The following is a 19,642-nucleotide window of genomic DNA, read 5'->3' as shown; positions in this document are numbered from 1 at the left end:
GTTCCTGAACGAGAGTGCAGTGTGAGAACAGACAAAAAACCTCGGCATGGAGCACAGTCAACACAGGAACATAACTTGCATAGTAATCCTAGTTCAGACGAAACAGCCATCCGGCCAGCAGCCATTCAGCGCAAACACACGGACCCGTTATCACCTGACAGGATGAACCGACGAAGGCGTGGGATGGGGGTAGGGAAGTGTATGAGTGTGTGTATGTGTAAGTTCGTGTGAGTTCGTATGCCTTGAAATCCGTTTCGCCAGCACTCCAAACCAGTCGACTCAGTTCGCAGGTTGTGATGTGACATAGCAATTGCCATGGAAACGACCTTGGACAGAGCACAAGCGCCCGACAATAACAAGGTGTTTGATAGGGGGAGGGAATGGAAGAAAGAGCGTCTCCCTGCAGTATTCACAGGAGAGTTGATACCAGAGCGGCCTTGCCAAGCCGTTCTGTTGTGGGAAGCCGGAAAGAGATAAGATTGTTTTGTCTTAGTGCGAACAGCTGTCTTCCAGTTTCACAGCTAATTCTCATTGTCCATTCTGATCTCCTTGTCCATCAATTTTCCTTTCCAAAGCCGAGAGCCTAGCCGTGATCGAACCCATATTGCGGTTAATCGCCTCTGTTTCAGAGGCGACCGCTCTGCCTACAGACTCCATCATGACGGGCAGCCTTGAGAGGTTTTGGATAGCCAGTCCCGTCTCCTTCATTTTCTGATAATTGGTTGAAATCTCGGTTTGGTCCCATTGTAACCCATCTCCTCTCCACATGGAGGGATGTTGAAAGACGTTCACAACTAGCTACAAAATGTCATATTATTTTCCACAATAATAACCTCAGGCGGTACTCCATTTCATTGTCCGCAATGGACTCATAATAAAGTAAACACTCTGGGAGATATCTATGATGATAGTTGTTTAAAATCCATCGAGAATCTTAAAACTCAATATAATCTGCCAGGCACCTCCTTCTTTATGTATTTGTGCATTAGATCGGCCCTACGGGTGTATGGGGTGCCCTGGAACTCTCTGCCTGTTCATCCTTTACACAAACTAATCCTTCCTTCTGAGGAATCTCCCTCCTCTGCTTCAGTCATCTATCTCTTTCTTCTTAAGCATTCATACAAACCTTTATCTATTACTACTGTTTGGGCTAAGGATCTTAATGAGCATGTGCATGTTTTATTTTCCGATCAAGTATGGGGTATGTTTAAATTGTCTTCTAAAAACCCTAATCACCAAATGATTCATTGGAAATTGCTGCATAGGGTTTACTTGACTCCAATGAAACATTTTTATATGAATCTGTCGTCTTCTCCTAAGTGTAATCTCTGTTCTCAAGGAGTTTTAGGCACGTTTTTGCTTTTTTTTTTGGAGTGCACCTCTCTCTCACCTTTTTGGACTCAGCTCTCACAGGACCATCATATTTGTTGGGTACCGAGATATGTTTGACGCCACGCCATTTCTTCATGAATGACTTTTGGGACAGATGAACCTGGACGGTGTATTTGTTGGACATTATCTCAGGGGAACTCTCTACTTCTTGTATACATGGATCTAACATGAAAACTGATCATTCGTGGCATTCAGCTTTTAATGTTGTGTCTTCTTTTCTAAAATCTTTGAAAAAATAATTGTATTGTTTTTTTTATCTATTATTTTAATTAATATGTGTTTATTATTATTATTTGTTATTTTATTTATTTATTTATTTGTTTGTTTTGTTTTTTGAAGTCTACCAAGGGGTGGGTTTTAAATTTGTACAGCTGATTTTTGTTTTGTACTACTGTTCCACAAAATAAAACTCAATAATCAGTTGTTAACAAAAAAAAAAAAATAATAATAATTAAATTGTAGTGTTACAAAAGTTTGACACTGAATTAAATTCTTGGGGGTGAAATAAATATCTTTGTTCTTTCTGTTCTTTTTTTTATTGTTAAGCTTGATTTGTTTTATTTTAATGCGTGTAGTCTTGGGGCCATCTGGTTGAGAATCATTTATCTAGACTTTTCAGATTAATTTATATTTATATATTCTGTGTGTGATTTATCTTGAAGTATTAAAGTGTTGGAGCCAGGCCTAATGAAAGGTGTGTATGTGTGTGTGTGTGTAGTTGGGTATTGATTTGAGTAGCTAACCCGATCACTGTCCTGCGTTCTCTCTGGTCGGGGCTTCTCTATTCTCTATTTCTCTCTGAAGGAGTCAATGCGGTGCTCACGCTGCTGACTTCAGCAAATAATGCATATGAATATGCTTCATGGAATTCAGATGAACATCGCCGTGATTTATTTCATCTGAAGGAGACGAGCGAGTAGTTTCAATGATTTGCTTCAGTGCTGCTGCTGCACAGGTGGCCAAGAAAGAGCAAGTGATGGAGCAAGGTCACTGTTTTATTGATTAGTTGAGATATTTATAAATATTTTGATTTCCTATTTTGCTTTTGACATTGATAATTATAGAGTCTCACCCCAAAAATAAAAAATCTGTAATTTACTAGTTTCTGTTTTCCTGCAGAGCATAAAATAATATGTTCTGTACCATGATATGTAATAATGACCAAAATCAAAAACATAATTAAATAAATAGCACCATTAAAAACTTGTGCATTACATTCTGAAGTTGTGTGATAGCTTTGTGTGACAATCTGACTGAAATTTGATTTATCCGTTGAAAATCAGTGAACTGTCATCAACTCAGTAAATTGGAAACTGATTTGTGAACAAATTTAGTCTGATGTTTGAAGCAGAGTTCAGCTCACTGATGCAGAAGTCTGTTTGCAGCAGGTTTTGAGCCACAGCTCAAAAAAAGATGACCAGTGAATAACCACATCAGTTTTTGGTCTGTTATTCACAAATAGATGCAAAATGTGCTGGTCCTCTAGAGTTACTGCTGCTTAATATCTCTCTGTCTCTGTCTCTCTCTCTCTCTCAGGGGGTGAAGCCTGCCAGTTATAATAAAGTGATGGATCCTGAGATCAAAGAGATCATCGGCGAGTGTATTTGTCAGAATAAGGAGGAGCGGTGAGTACTGACAGACAGCCCAGAACAGTACAGTAACCACAGACAGAGACACGCTCAAGCTCACGAGTACAGTCTACAGAGACAACATCTCCACATGAGACATGAAGTTCTTCAAGTATGCTCAGTAGTTCAACATGAGCAAAGCAGCACTCTTAAGAATGAAAATGCACAGCACACACACACACTGAAGTGCTTATAATGTTTAAATACTGATGCTTTCTGTTGTTGAATGAAGTGCATTTAAAATCCATCTTGATGGCAGTGCATTATGGGTTTGTCTTCTCTGCACATGCATACATGTGATTGTGCTTTAGAGTTTGGCCAGAGAAGAGTTTTTGTTGTTGGTAAATAATGAATTTGAACAAACAATAGAGAATTGTTCTTGCAGGTGATCTGGGTGACAGCACAGTGTTCTAGATAAACGACTAAAAGTCCAGTGCAATAGTAGTGAGTGTGAAGTGATGGAGACAAAACGTGTCCACTAAAGAACTTCATGTTTGTTTTCATTAAATAATATTTACAAAGAATTTAAGAAATAGTATAATTTTGTCTATAATTTATATAATAAAATAATTTTGTCAATTATACAAGGCAAATGCTTTACTGTATGTTAACTATGAAAGGAACAGAATAACATTTTAAAATGGGATTTTCATATAGTTCAGACAATTTTCCAGATTAATTCCCACCCATATTTGGTTTTATCTGAATGCAGACACAAATAATTTTGCCATTGAATCCGATACTGATCATGACATCATCAAATTCAGCTGTTCAACCCCGTTACCAAACTTATCGTAAGAAAAAACAAGCACTTATTTCATGGGGATAAAAAGTTTGTCTGTAAATACAGAAGATTTATTCCCAAAGTGACTGCTAAACGTATGAATCCACAACTCTATTACTCATTCTGCCTGTTTTAATTCTGTGCATTTATATTTCACGTGATCATTTCATGTTTACTTCTGCAAAATAAATCACACAAGTGTTTGAAAGGGTTTTAAAAGATTTAAATCATAATCGCACACATCCCAAATGCTGCTGATAGGGTTTCAAATTGCAAACAGAAGCTAAATACACTCATATAAAGCGCAGTAGTTTGACTGAGGTTGGTGGTCAGCTTTTCCTGAAGGATACGTGCCTATGACCATTTGTGACCTGTGCTGGCAAAATGAGTCACAATGAGCACATTTTTAATTTCACATTCTCCATTAAAAGACCTTCAATCAAACGTAATCAGACGTAAAATGACCGAGCTTCACCTAATTGAAGTCGACAGAGTCAGCAAACTCAACTCTGAGAAAAATAAATTTTTCTGAAGGTTCCAAACCAAAATCACCAGCAACGTTGCATCTTTTCCTCCACTTCTTTTCTTAATAATACTATATTAATAAACGCAATAGCTATTTTTATTTTATCTTTGCTATTATAAATAAGAACATATGCAAAAAAGCAGTAGAACAAATATAAGAAAGAAAGAATGCATTACCTTTTCCATTTTACATCTAAACAAAAGCATTCAAGTAAGAAAAACCAATTATCGAATGTAAAAATCCCCTTAGTGTGTTCATTACAAACAAATTGATTATTAAAACTACAAAAGCAGTTCAATCAGCTGCAGCGAGTGATTCCCTCTTTTCTTTTATTGTTAGACTAACATTATTGAGACAGACGGCCTATATATATATTAAGACCTACTGTACTGCACGGATCTAATGTAATGTTACACAGCCGATGTTTTTCCCCAACAGTTCCCCAAACGTTCACTTAGAACAGATTATGTTTGCGTGAAAATTTAAATACTGTAATTCTGTGTAATTCGCGCTGCCGGAAGCGCCTTTGGATGACAGTCAGCACGAGAAGAGAGCGGAGAAAAGGTACTCCTCTCAGAAAACCTACAAATAAAGATAGTTTTAGATGATTATTACTATTTGTGACCCTGGACCACAAAACCAGTCATAAGGGCCTATATTTTTTAAAAATGAGATTAATACATCATCTATAAATAATCTTTCCATTGATGTATGGTTTGTTATGATCGGACAATATTTGGCTGAGATACAACTATTTGAAAATCTGGAATCTGAGGGAGCAAAAAAATCTAAATATTGAGAAAATCTCCTTTAAAGTTGTTCAAATGAAGTTCTTAGCAATGCATATTACTAATAAAATAATTAAGTTTTGATATATTTACGGTAGGAAATTTACTAAATATCTTCATGAAATATGATCTTTACTTAATATCCTAATGAAAATAAAAATGTATAATTTTGACCCATTCAATGTATTGCTACAAATATACCTGCGCTACTTATGACTGCTTTTTTGCTCCAGGGTCACATTTGGAGCTTTGAGATTGCTAGACAAGGGCTTAATGAACTAATTTTCGTGAAAAACCCCAAAATCGACATTTTTGACTTTTTTGCCTGTAGCTCAAAATTATCCCGCACACATTCACACTCATTCTGCCAGCACAGCTCACCATTGCTAAAGAAGAACACAGTTTATTTGAAGTTTGTGCCCTCTTACGACATTCTTCCCACAGTTACTCCATCAAGGACCTGCTCAATCATGCGTTCTTCGCGGAGGACACCGGCGTGAGGGTGGAGCTGGCGGAGGAGGACGACGGCTTGAAGACCTCCATCGCGCTGAAGCTGTGGGTGGAGGATCCTCGCCGGCTGAAGGGCAAGTACAGAGACGGAGGAGCCATCGAGTTCAGCTTCGACCTGGAGAAGGAGATCCCCGAAGCCGTGGCGCAGGAGATGGTGCGTGTTTGAGTGCCTGCAAAAACATCAAAGAGAAATAATTAGGCTTTTTCACATAAATCAGAAATTACATCAGCGCAGGGTAAAGTTAGTTCAGTAACAGGTTTGCGCCTATTATATCAGTTTGTTTTCCAAATTGTTGTTATATAATTAGTGATCGACCGATATTGATTTTATTATAACCGATACCGATACCAATTATTTCCATGTTTATGTGCCCGCTAACCGATATGCGGAACCAATATTTATTTACTGTTATAAAGTAAATAAATGACTGTGTGACGCAAGTCCATACTTCACTTTGGTTTTTCCTCCATTCAGTCATCTTAACAAAAAATGTTTTGAGAATTAGCAGTCCTTCATGCAGGGCTCTAGACTCATTCTTCCCACTGATCTCACTTTTGCGACTAACTTTCTCAGTTGGTCGCACGAGCACGTAATTTGGTTGCAATTTGTTTTTTGTTTTTGCACATTTGAACATTTGATTAATCAATGCATGCTGATGAAGTTTTCTCATAGTTTATAGTTATATGGTAACGAAAGTGTTCAACATTCAACTCGTTCTTTTTCATCGGTATTATTTGTGATTTAAATTGTGAACAGGAATTCCTTTTTTCATGCGCTTTCACTTTCAAATTTGCGATCTTGGTGTCACATTTTACAAGAAAAGATCATTGTGTTTTGTTTATATCTATACACCTTTAATTTTTTAAGACTAAAACAAAAGATGGATTCATTGTTATTCTTAATTAAAAAGCACAACAACAATAAAACAGTACGTTGACAATGACAAACTAGCTTACATAACATTATTAACAAAAACGAATAAGACCAGGCATGGCACAGGACACATCACATGCTGTACTATATACCGAGTATATTACAGAATGTTTAGCAAACTCTGAGGAAGAAAATAAATATTAATATTATATTTTTTTTTAATTAAGGAAAGCCTCCATAGCATAACGTGAGGTAAACAGCGAAGATAACAAGCTTCTCAAAACTAAAACAAAAAGAAAAGTAAAACTAAACTGGCTGTCGCTGACAGGACTTGCATGTTTTTTCTACAAGAACACCACCATGTTCACCTTCTCAGGTTTAAGAAGCGGTCTTTTACTTTAGTTTGAAAACAAAATCCTCCATTGCGCTCCATCCGCGACGCGCACCTTCGCGCTCGTGCTGACGTGGCGAGTATGAACCAGGCTCTACCCACTAAGCGCTCGTGCTGAAAGCACCTCTCTTCACGTGATCAGTGAAATCTGACTCCTGCTATAATGTGCTGCGGCTGGCAGCGCGCGCTGTATGAAGCAGACGCTTTGGAGTAGCGCAGACCTGGCACTCGTACAAATGCGACCACGTCAAATTTTAACTCGCAAACAATTACCATTTTGATTGCAGTCTAGAGCCCTGGCATGTTAAATTTAATCTTCGTATTACAACAATAAAAAACATTTTATTTATAAAAAGCTTTAGCAGCAACACTAATATTAGCAGTAAGCAAAATAAACGTAGAATGTCTAATGTTTTCAAATGGAGAAAATAAATAAAGGACACGAGTCATATCAACTTCATTTTTAACTACAGTTTTAGTAGGTTTATAAGCTGTTTAATAGGCTAAAGAGTGAAGAATAATTCACTGGATAATGTTAATTCACGGAATAATATTCTCTGGAATATTGGAATATAACAAGCATTGTATTTTATTGCATTTCTCAACTGGCATGCTCTAAATTATGCTGCTGACAGCGCGGTTTATCTGCATTTACACAGAACTATAGGCTACTCAAACTGCGATCGATCGCGGAGAATTTCCATAGAGTTGTATTAATTTAGATGTTTATAAACGACATAATGGTTATATAGTAAGTGTTAATACAATTTAGGGTGCTTCAAAAAAGTGAATCTTGTTAAAAGTTACATGCGGTGGCCGTGCTGAGTATTTCTTGAGCATCAACCGCTGAGTGAACTGCAATATGAAAGCGGCTTCACGAGACTAATGATGAGCATATAGACAACAGAGAGAGAATTACATTCAATGCTTTTCTTTCCAACATGCAATCATTCATGGCTGTATTATTTAATTCATGCAAAGTTACGTCTTTATTGGGAGAGGACTTGACGGATTATCTACATGACTCCGACTTCACGAGACTAATAGACCACAGAGAGAATTCAATTCAGCGCTTTTATTTCTACCATGTGCTAATTCATGGCTGTGTTATTTCAGGCAAAGTTATATCTTTATAGGGACAGGGCTTGACAGAGTATCTTATTTATCATATTTCTTAGAGCCAAGTTGCATAAACTATATATCAGGCATTTATGTAATACATCTAATTTGTTCATTAATGACTGTAATATTAAATAGTTTACTAACTACAGCAAATCAAGTACCGTTGTTGTTGTTGTCTCGTCTCCCCTCAGATGCGTTGCAATTGCGATCCTGCGCGCAATTCTCAAAACGTCTGTTTATCGGGGAATCCGATATTACAAAACCGATATCCGATTATGGCAAAATGCTTACATATCGGGAAAAATATCGGTAAATCGATATATCGGTCGATCTCTATATATAATCTACAAAGAAATAACATTTTACTTGTTTGTAACTTATGGCCACTCAGACCGCTGACTCCAATCCAGAAGCCAGAAACACAGAAGTGTGAAAAAGGCTAATTGCATTTGTCAGAGACGTGATCTGACAGGTAGTAAGTGTGGATAATAGTGATTATAACAGGTTCGCATGTGGCTCGTTCAGTCAGGATTTAGAGCTAGAACTCTTCAGTTTAAAAATAACCTTTTAAACAAAGTAAACGAGATTTAACTGTGGGATGAGAACACCACAAAAACAAGCAGTGTTTCATGGCCCGTGAAATCTGATGTTGTCGTCTTGTTTCACGGGTATGTTATCTATGAACACTGATCTGTAGATATTTCCCAGCTGAAAGCTCTTTAATGGAATAATCTTCTGGCCAACACTGAATTATTCTTTTAGTGAGGTGGATGTTATAGTCCATTAACAAATGCCTCTCCTAACCTCTGACCGTGAGGACGTTGTCCATTTCCCATTTCATTCAGCTGCTGCTTTAACCGCACTTGAATCCTGTGTTTTTAGTCGCACTTGTTGAGACTTCTCTGGATTTTTAGATCACCTGCTTCAGTTCTTACAAAACCGGTTTTAAGGCTTTAGTACAGGACACACAGGCAATCAAAGCCGCTTGAGCGCATTACATATATTAAAGCATGCGCTTAAGTACAGTATGTGACCTCCTGGACCCGGTTCGGATTGGAAAATCCTTTTGCTGTAATCACGTTATGTAATCTGAGCATTGTAATGTGTGGGAACGTTTGCTAAAGGGAAAATGAGGCGGCAGCTGCTATTTATACTGATCGCTGCAAACAGTCCACAGGTTCCCTTGTTTCACCCGGTTTGTTCACTAGACAGATATTGATCTTTACATTTTACCATTCTACACAAAACTCTTCATGGATGAATCTCACGATAGAGCCCTGCACGGGCCTCAAATTTAGGCCCTAGCCCGGCCCTGGCCCGAGATGCTCAGGCCCTATCCCGGCCCGTGTCCGACAGCTCATCAGAATTACCGGCCCGAGTCCGACCCGAGCCCGTCTTTTTTTCCCCTTCTCCTAAAACAGTTTATACTACTGCTTCGGCTATTAAAATAGTTCAGCTTTGTGTGTAATGGCAAAATTATTATATTTCATTTAGTTTTTTTATTAAGTTAATTTAGAAAAACGTTGGGAGCATTTTTGTTCGTTAAATAGCCTATAAGTTTTTTTTTTTTGACCAAGCGGCCAGCGGCATGAGCTGATCATAGCCTATGTTTGATCAATTTAGCCTTCTCATATCATCACCACTTGCCTAAAATAAAATCTATAGATATACTAAAACAGTTCAAGTATATACAGTAACAATGATTAAACGTTAAACCTGCGCTATAATAATAATGTGTGCTAGTCTATATCTGAGTTTGTGCAGAGAGTGGAAGCTAAAGCGCGCTCTGCAGGACATGGAGGCACCAGCAAACACTTGCATTGCTTTCAGCGGAAACAAATTAAAATAGCCTTTTTTTTTTTTGATAAAGGTAAGAGTAATACATCATTCCGACCTGTAAAGGGTCTACTTGTATTTGTGCGCACTCACAATACCAACAAAAGGTAGTTCTTTTATAAAACAAAGAAAACAAACATGATGTGCTTTCTGCCTTCTTGAACAGCAGCTTCAGCAGAGAATACATGGCTCACAGACATGATACATATCTATAGAAAGCTTTAAATTATTACTTAACGAAATAAAAAAATACGAAAACAGAAACTCTTTTATTATAATCTTAATCATAATCAATAAAGATGCATTTATCTCTAAAGGCGCGTCTAATGAGGAGACGGCGAGTCAGGATCAGCAACTTCATCCTTGCGACACAGACTCAGAAAACATTAGTTTATTAGTAAATAATTCAAATATCTCCTTACTATTTCCCGCGGACACATTCATGGTTATGTTTTCTGGGGTTTTTCAGCAAGCTTTAGTCTATTGTGTGCATTTTGCTGCGCTGAAGTCACTTGCGCACCTGCTGCTGCGGGACACTAAACACCATCGAGCTGCTCTCAGTCGCGGCACGGTCTCCTGTTGTTTCCACCAGCGCTGCAATTTCTTTCATCACTAATCGATACGTCTACAATATAAAATAAGGAGAAACCCAAAACAGACCCGAGGCCCGGCCCGCATCTGGACTATGACGTGGAAATTGGCCCGAAGCCCGGCCCTAGAGGCGTAAAGAAGTCGGGGCCCGTCGGGCCTGGGCCGAAATGCAGGGCTCTATCTCACAAAAGCATAAAATTATTGTTGCTACTTTTTTTTAATGACAATTAAGAAAATCTCCCCCACAATTCTCTGTAATGTGAGAAGATTTGCAGAGTGTTGTGCACCCAGTTTTTTTAAATACTTTTTTTGTTTGTATTATTTTATTTTAATACACAGTGTAGCGCAGTGAGAATTGCCAGAATTTTATATTTGATATACTGTATACTATTATATAATGTTTATATTTCTACGTAGGTTTATTTGCCTTTTTCCTAAATTAGAGACAGCAACAACAATAATTCTTGGTCTCATTAGTCATATTTGGCTGATTCTTTCTGATGAATTATGGATGGTAAGATTCACAGATTGGCATCTGTGCTTCAGCATAAAAATTAACGATGCGATGCATTGCTTTAAAAAAGTGTGCATCGTATATAAGTTGGCATTTGTATCGCGATGCATCGTTTCTTACATATTTACATCTGTAAAAAACTATTTATTTAAATGCAATTATTAGTAGATGTGCCATACTTTTATTACTTAGAGAGTGACCAATAATTTGTGACCAATATTTTATGTAGATTGATTTCTCCTCTAACTGTTTCTCAAGGGCATTCTCTCATAGAAATAAAAGCAGGCTGTCTGTACAATACTGAATTGCATAGCATCATGTTTTTTTCCATTGCATCATATTGCATTGAATCACAATGCTGAATCTAATTGTAATGGGGTGAGTCGTATCGCATTGCATCGGTAGCTGCTTCATATGTATCTTTAATGTATCGTATCGTTGGCTATGCATCGAGATGCATGTCGCATCGGCCGCAGTTATGGATATGCACATCCCTATTCTGTGTGTGTGCATTGTCTAGTTTAAGCTTTCCTCCACAGACAGTTTTTCTTTAATTCTGTGATCTGTGTTCCTCTGTTCCTAAAATAGAGCCCTCGCTTCTTTCTCTCTGCTCTAAAAATACGCATTCACACCAGCCCCCTCTCATCCTTCCATCAGGTTGAGTCTGGTTTCTTCCATGAGAGCGATGCAAAGATAGTGGGCAAGTCTCTCCGTGACCGAGTGGCTCTGATCAAGTGGCGCAGGGAGAGGACGGTGCCAAGGGCCTCGCAGGGCGGCGTTGCTCCGGGCGAGACGGGGCCCGTCCTCTGTGAACCGCCTGGTCTGCTGGAGCCTGAAGAGCCGGAGGTGGATCAGCATGTCCACGTGTGTCCGCTCAGTGCCAGGACCACATCCACCACATGTAAGCGTGCCTGTTTAGTGAACATATGGGATTAAATATAGTTCTACCCAGGTAAAAAAAAAAAAAGTACACTTCCATAATATATTTAAAGTGCTCTATTTTCACGCACTAATTTTGTACTTAATATACTAAAAATAAGTCTTTAGTACTTCTTAAGATAAACTTAAGATCAACTAAGGCCCGGTTTCACAGACAGGGTTTAAACTAAACCAGGATTAGGCCATAGTTCAATTAGGACATTTAAGTAATTTTTATTACTGGAAGCATTACTGGTGTGCATCTTTAATTTTTTTTTTTTTAAATGTAGCATACAAGTATAATTTTTAGTATATTACGTACAAAATTAGTGTGCGAAAATAGAGCACTTTAAGTACATTATGGAAGTGTACTTTTTTGAAGCCTGGGTCTGAAGAGCATCTTCCACGTTACCAAAGAAAGTAAGACATGTTATAATTAAATACTGAATAATAAATGCTGATCCTTTAGTGATGCTCATTTACAGAAGTACACTAATGCATTTGTTCAAATATGAACCATTATTAATAATTCAGCACCAATAATAATTGAGCAGCAAATCAGCATATTAGTAATGATGCAGAAAACTCAGCTTTGATCACAGCAACCAATTACATTTGAACATATATTCACAAAGAAAACAGCTATTTTAAATTGTAATAATATTTCAGATTGTTTACTCTTTTTCGTCAAATAAGTGCAGCCTTGGTTAGCAGAAGAGACTTTTTAAATAAAACTGAAAAAACAACTTAACCATTCAAACCTACCTATGAAAAGGTTAAAAATATTAAAATATCAGACTGTTAAAATATAAGCATGAATCACTGACTCACTCGCCAACTTTCATTGCCATGTAAACTAAGGGACGAGTGATGCTGATTCTGTCGTAATGGTCAGAATACTCAGATGTTTTGGTTGTGTTTGGACAAGAATATTCCTAGTATGCGTTTGTGCTCTCTCTGTCTCTCTAGCTGACAGTGGCATCGGTTCGACTGTGTACTCTGACTCCCACAGCAGTGGTCTTCACAGTGTCATATACCAGTCCTTACAGGAATCTGTCTCCACGGCAAACCAGGAGGTCCGTATCACTCCCCATCACTGTCACTGGTGCACGTCAGAAACCACAGTTATATGTGAAGTTTGCATTGCCCTGCTAGTGTGTGAAATGTGCGTACACATGCATGCTTGTACTCACATAGCTTTTAAATGCTGACCATCATTTTATCAGAGTGACACAATGTTTGCAGCTCTGTAACTGGCCTGTGTTTTCACCTTGTCATCATCTACTTCATTTTTGCCTAGGGGTTTCACTATTTTTCTTATGTAGCATGCATGATAACACGGTATGCGTTTCATTCCCTGTGGACCGTTTGTCTGTTTTATTAGTGGTGCTCACACTATTTGTGCTCCAGACATGAATAATTCCTCAAATCATACAGCTTAGGGGTGGATAATATGGAAAATATTATATCACGTTATGAGTAATTTTATATACAGGTCCTTTTCAAAAAATTTGCATATTGTGATAAAGTTCATTATTTTCTGTAATGTACTGATAAACATTAGACTTTCATATATTTTAGATTCATTACAACACAACTGAAGTAGTTCAAGCCTTTTATTGTTTTAATATTGATGATTTTGGCATACAGCTCATGAAAACCCAAAATTCCTATCTCAAAAAATTAGCATATTTCATCCGACCAATAAAAGAAAAGTGTTTTTAATATACAAAAAAAGTCAACCTTCAAATAATTATGTTCAGTTATGCACTCAATACTTGGTCGGGAATCCTTTTGCAGAAATGACTGCTTCAATGCGGCGTGGCATGGAGGCAATCAGCCTGTGGCACTGCTGAGGTGTTATGGAGGCCCAGGATGCTTCGATAGCGGCCTTAAGCTCATCCAGAGTGTTGGGTCTTGCGTCTCTCAACTTTCTCTTCACAATATCCCACAGATTCTCTATGGGGTTCAGGTCAGGAGAGTTGGCAGGCCAATTGAGCACAGTAATACCATGGTCAGTAAACCATTTACCAGTGGTTTTGGCACTGTGAGCAGGTGCCAGGTCGTGCTGAAAAATGAAATCTTCATCTCCATAAAGCTTTTCAGCAGATGGAAGCATGAAGTGATAGTGATAGCTAGCTGCATTGACCCTGCCCTTGATAAAACACAGTGGACCAACACCAGCATCACTGACTGTGGGTACTTGACACTGGACTTCAGGCATTTTGGCATTTCCCTCTCCCCAGTCTTCCTCCAGACCCTGGCACCTTGATTTCCGAATGACATGCAAAATTTGCTTTCATCCGAAAAAAGTACTTTGGACCACTGAGCAACAGTCCAGTGCTGCTTCTCTGTAGCCCAGGTCAGGCGCTTCTGCCGCTGTTTCTGGTTCAAAAGTGGCTTGACCTGGGGAATGCGGCACCTGTAGCCCATTTCCTGCACACGCCTGTACACGGTGGCTCTGGATGTTTCTACTCCAGACTCAGTCCACTGCTTCCGCAGGTCCCCCAAGGTCTGGAATCGGTCCTTCTCCACAATCTTCCTCAGGGTCCGGTCACCTCTTCTCGTTGTGCTGCGTTTTCTGCCACACTTTTTCCTTCCCACAGACTTCCCACTGAGGTGCCTTGATACAGCACTCTGGGAACAGCCTATTCGTTCAGAAATGTCTTTCTGTGTCTTACCCTCTTGCTTGAGGGTGTCAATGATGGCCTTCTGGACAGCAGTCAGGTCGGCAGTCTTACCCATGATTGCGGTTTTGAGTAACGAACCAGGCTGGGAGTTTTTAAAAGCCTCAGGAATCTTTTGCAGGTGTTTAGAGTTAATTAGTTGATTCAGATGATTAGGTTAATAGCTCGTTTAGAGAACCTTTTCATGATATGCTAATTTTTTGAGATAGGAATTTTGGGTTTTCATGAGCTGTATGCCAAAATCATCAATATTAAAACAATAAAAGGCTTGAACTACTTCAGTTGTGTTGTAATGAATCTAAAATATATGAAAGTCTAATGTTTATCAGTACATTACAGAAAATAATGAACTTTATCACAATATGCTAATTTTTTGAAAAGGACCTGTATATATATCACAATATAGTTTTTTTTTGCTTTAAATAAGGTCTTTATGATATCAAAATTATTGATACCATAGAAATTTCATAATTCTTGGCACCAATGTCAATATCACAAAAAACTAATTCAAGCCTAAATTAAAAAAAGAAAAAAACTAGTCAGTCAGCAAATAAATAAGAATAAGAAACTAATTACAAGCAATAGGACAAAAAAACTACAGCAGAACAAACAAATAAGAAATGCTACATACAGTATACATATTGCATATTCTTTATTGTGTAAATTAAATATGTACAGTGGTGTGAAAAAGTGTTGGCCCCCTTCCTGATTTTTTATTTTTTTACATGTTTGTCACACTTTAATGTTTCAGATCATCAAACAAATTTAAATATTAATCAAACATAACACAAGTAAACACAACATGCAGTTTTTGAATGAAGTTTTGGTCCCACTTTATATTAGGTGGCCTTAACTACTGTGTACTTACATTGAAATTAATCATTTGATACAATGCACTTATTGTGTACATACATGTTTTTACATTGTACTTATATTTTTAAAAATACCTATTTGTAATTACATCTGTAATTAATTTCTGTAGTTACATTTATAATTACACTGTTGACCCATCCCTCACACCTTAACCCACCCTTAAACCTACACATACCACCAAACCTGTCCTTAACCTTACCCGTATCCCACCTCAATAGCAGCAAAAGTGTTTTAAAATACAATATGACCACAATAAGTACATTGTACTTATTTTCTGATGTAAGTACATAGTAGTTAAGGCTACCTAATATAAAGTGTGACCGAAGTTTTTTATTATGAAGGGAACAAAATCCAAACCCACATGGCCCTGTGTGAAAAAGTGCTTGCCCCCTAAACCTAATAACTGGTTGGGCCACCCTTAGCAGCAACAGCTGCAATCAAGCGTTTGCAATAACTTGCAATGAGTCTGTTACAGCGCTGTGGAGGAATATTGGCCCACTCATCTTGGCAGAATTGTTGTAATTCAGCCACATTGGAGGGTTTGAGCATGAACCGCCTTTTTAAGGTCATGCCACAGCATCTCAATAGGATTCAGGTCAGGACTTTGACTAGGCCACTCCAAAGTCTTCATTTTGTTTTTCTTCAGCCATTCAGAGGTGGATTTGCTGGTGTGTTTTGGATCATTGTCCTGCTGCAGAACCCAAGTTCTCTTCAGCTTAAGTCACGAACAGATGGCCGGACATTGTCCTTCAGGATTTTTTGGTAGACAGCTGAATTCATGGTTCATTTATCACAGCAAGTCTTCCAGGTCCTGAAGCAGCAAAACAGCCCCAGACCATCACACTACCACCACCATATTTTACTGTTGGTATGATGTTCTTTTTCTGAAATGCTGTGTTACTTTTACACCAGATGTAATGGGACACACACCTTCCAAAAAGTTCAGCTTTTGTCTCGTCAGTCCACAGAATATTTTCCTGAAAGTCTTGGGGATCATCAAGATGTTTTCTGGCAAAACTGAGACGAGCCTTTATGTTCTTTTTGCTCAGCAGCGGTTTTCGTCTTGGAACTCTGCCATGCAGGCCATTTTTGCCCAGTCTCTTTCTTATTGTGGGGGGCAAACACTTTTTCACACAGGGTTTTTCACCATGTGGGTTTGGATTTAGTTTTCCCTTCATTAAAAAGAACCCTTCATTTAAAAACTGCATGTTGTGTTTACTTGTTATCTTTGATTAATATTTAAATTAGTTTGATGATCTGAAACATTAAAGTGTGACAAACATGCAAAAAAATTAAAAATCAGGAAGGGGGCCAACACTTTTTCACACCACTGTATTTCTTATTAAAGTTAAAAAAGTGATTTAGGCAAGAGCAGTGAGATTTCCTATGTTTTGTTGTTTGATTATTATGAATGAGAGACAGCAGGAATATTAGACTGCTGTCACTTTAAGAGCTTCCCAGATCCAATATACTGTTCCACACGTATGTTTTCATTTAAAACCTAAATCACTATGTTTACGAAGATATCTTGTGTGTTTGTCACAATCTCCAGCTGGAGTGCCCATGAGCTCCATCAGAGGGCACTTCACACTAGACTCTTGCCACTCTGCCACGGACTCCATTTCCCATAACCCTCTGCCTAGGAACCAATTTACAGACACACCCATTTCCTGTAAGGAGGACTATAAAGGTTGCACACACACACACACACACGTTGGTTTTTGTGGTTTATGGGGACTCTCCATAGGCGTAATGGTTTTTATACTGAACAAACTGTGTGTGCTATTGCCCTACACCAACCCTACACCTAAACTTAGCCCTCACAGGAGACTTTGTGCATTTTTAGATTTTCAAAAAAACACCATTTAGTATGTTTTTTAAGCCTTTTGAATTACGGGGACATAGGCAGTGTCCTCATAAACCACCTTCATATTGTAATACCTCTGTCATACCCATGTCATTATACAAATTTGTGTCCTCATAAACCACATAAACATGCACACACACACACACACACACACACACACTCTCACACTCACTCGGCGACGTATTCTGTAACGGACAAGGTACGACTCGGCTCGGCTCAGAACGGCACGGCTCAGTTCGGCTCGGTTTGTGTTTCCACTGCAGTTTAATACCGCTGTAGAGTGGGCGGGATTATTCAAGTGTCGTTATAGCAGCGCCGTCTCTACTGCCATGACTCCTGAAAAACTTTTTAATTACACGTTGCTCCATTAAGCTCCCGCTGGATCCGCTCCTCGGCTATCAACGAAAGGACAGTCTGTACTTCCTCAACAGACAACGAAACAGCCATTTTTTGGTTGTTTAAAAAAGGTGCGCTCATTCAAAACAGTTGCATTCAATCCTTCGCTGGCTGTGCTGATTTAAATCTAGCGGGTCTGTTGTGTCTCGTGCAGCAAGTTGAATGACGCAGGCAGTGACGATTTTCTCCGGCCAATCAGTGATCAGCAGAGTTTACACGTCATGTTTTGGTAACAGTACGGCTCGCTTGGAACCTCGGCTGAGGTGGTACTAAAAAAGGTGCCAGGTACTGTACCCAGTGGAAAACCCCCCAAAAGTGAGACGTGCTGAACCGTACCATGCTCTAACATGCACTGGAAAAGCGCCATCGTAGGCAGAACAGGCAGGGTCAAAACATCAGTAATTGGTAACATCCAAGGCAAAACAAAAGAGTACTCCATAAAACAGGCAATGGTTGGGGCAGGCAGGAAATGATCACAAAACACAAGAATACAGTCCAGAGTCAAGACACAGGCAAGGCAAGACTAGGCAGAAACAAGCTATCAAAGAAAATGCTTGGTAATGTCTGCAATGCTAAAACAATTCTTCGCAAAGTGTGTGTGTGTGAGTGCAACATTTCTAGTCCTCCTTACAGGGAACGGGTGTGTCTGTAAATTGGTTCCTAGCTAGAAGGTTATGGGAAATGGAGTCCGGGGCAGAGTATCAAGAGTCTGGGGTGGAGTGCCCTCTGGTGGAGCTCATTGGCACTCTAGCTTAACACTTAAGACAGTTTAACTGTTCATGGCCTATAAAGCGGCAAAAATAACTGTTCAATACACCCGTGCTCTATGAGCAGCGTCTTCACATGCACGCGCCTCTCAGACAGCGCTCAGAAACAGTCTCTCAGACAGCGTGCATGCACATACAGTGAAATGAGTTCTCTTTTGCTGCTGATTGCATTTCAATGACTTAATATAATTTGTTTTTAAACTGCAATGCTTAGAAAAAACATATACAAACAGTAAGTTTTCAAGACCACGTAGCACAGTAATGTCACACGAGCGTGTATCCACGAAAGAGAGGATCGTCCCAAATTTCTACCGGTTAATCGTGTCTACTGGTTTATTGCCCACTCCTAATGAAGGTTGTTGAGGAGAGATCAGAGATGTGCCTTAACTGTTATAAGCTATCAAATGTGAAATTTTCACCTAGATGATCAAATTACAACAACAAAAAATCTATATCTACAAACAGAATATCACTGAGACTTGGTGTTGAGTTCTTTTGAACAGCTGTCATTTTTTATTTATGAACCATAATTTTCATGGTCTTTAAAAACCTGGATATATGAGGGAGTTTTAAAGTGGGATTTCTACACCTGGAAAAGCCATGGCAATTAAAATCCTAAACAGTCATAGATATTTTATAATGAATATATACTGTACTGTACACACAAAACAATTTAGCACATTCAAACATTACTCAGTATTCCTCAAAAAAATTACACATCTAGTTTGTTGTGTCCTTTAGTTGCTGTGTGTTATTAGCTCTGTGCTAGATACCCTTGTTTGTCGTTTAATGATAATAGTTCAGAGAAGTGCCTTTTCTTCCAGGGTGCACATCATGAAAGCTCTTCTGTAAATGAGTTAATCCGTTTCCTGCTCCGACCCACAAGTCCTGCCTCCTTTCAAAAACCCCAAGACCAATCAGAGATGACAGAAGACGGATTGGGAAGTTCTCACTGTGGAAATTTGCTGCTCGGTCCTTCGTCCGGAAAGGACTCGCCGCTATAGCGACACATCAGTGGAACCGTCCTCTGAGACAAAGGGGGAGGAGTCTGTCTCGATGGCAAGGCAGGGGCGTCGGCTTTCTTTAAACCCCTCCCATCACCAGCCGTCGTCCCCGTGTCAGGTCTGCCTATCCTTATTCCTGCTTGAGACATGTGCAGATAGAAGACATTCGCCCTA

The 19,642-nt window shown here is 38.9% G+C and overlaps 1 protein-coding gene across 1 annotated transcript in view; it reads left to right on the top strand.

The window, feature by feature from the left end:
- Window positions 1-19,642, top strand: part of LOC306849922 (serine/threonine-protein kinase WNK2-like) — a gene marked incomplete at both ends in the record, with an annotated part of 97,968 nt that overhangs the window by 31,207 nt on the left and 47,119 nt on the right. Inside the window, 4 exons of the mRNA XM_079385305.1 lie at window positions 2,929-3,017; window positions 5,563-5,782; window positions 11,614-11,857; window positions 12,844-12,950. Of these exons, the coding sequence (XP_079241431.1) occupies window positions 2,929-3,017; window positions 5,563-5,782; window positions 11,614-11,857; window positions 12,844-12,950 (660 nt within the window). The remainder of the gene's footprint in view (window positions 1-2,928; window positions 3,018-5,562; window positions 5,783-11,613; window positions 11,858-12,843; window positions 12,951-19,642) is intronic.

This window comes from Barbus barbus (genome assembly GCF_936440315.1).
Source record: "Barbus barbus genome assembly, chromosome: 29".
Classification (NCBI taxonomy): domain Eukaryota; kingdom Metazoa; phylum Chordata; class Actinopteri; order Cypriniformes; family Cyprinidae; genus Barbus; species Barbus barbus.
This window is presented reverse-complemented; position numbering and strand designations above follow the sequence as displayed.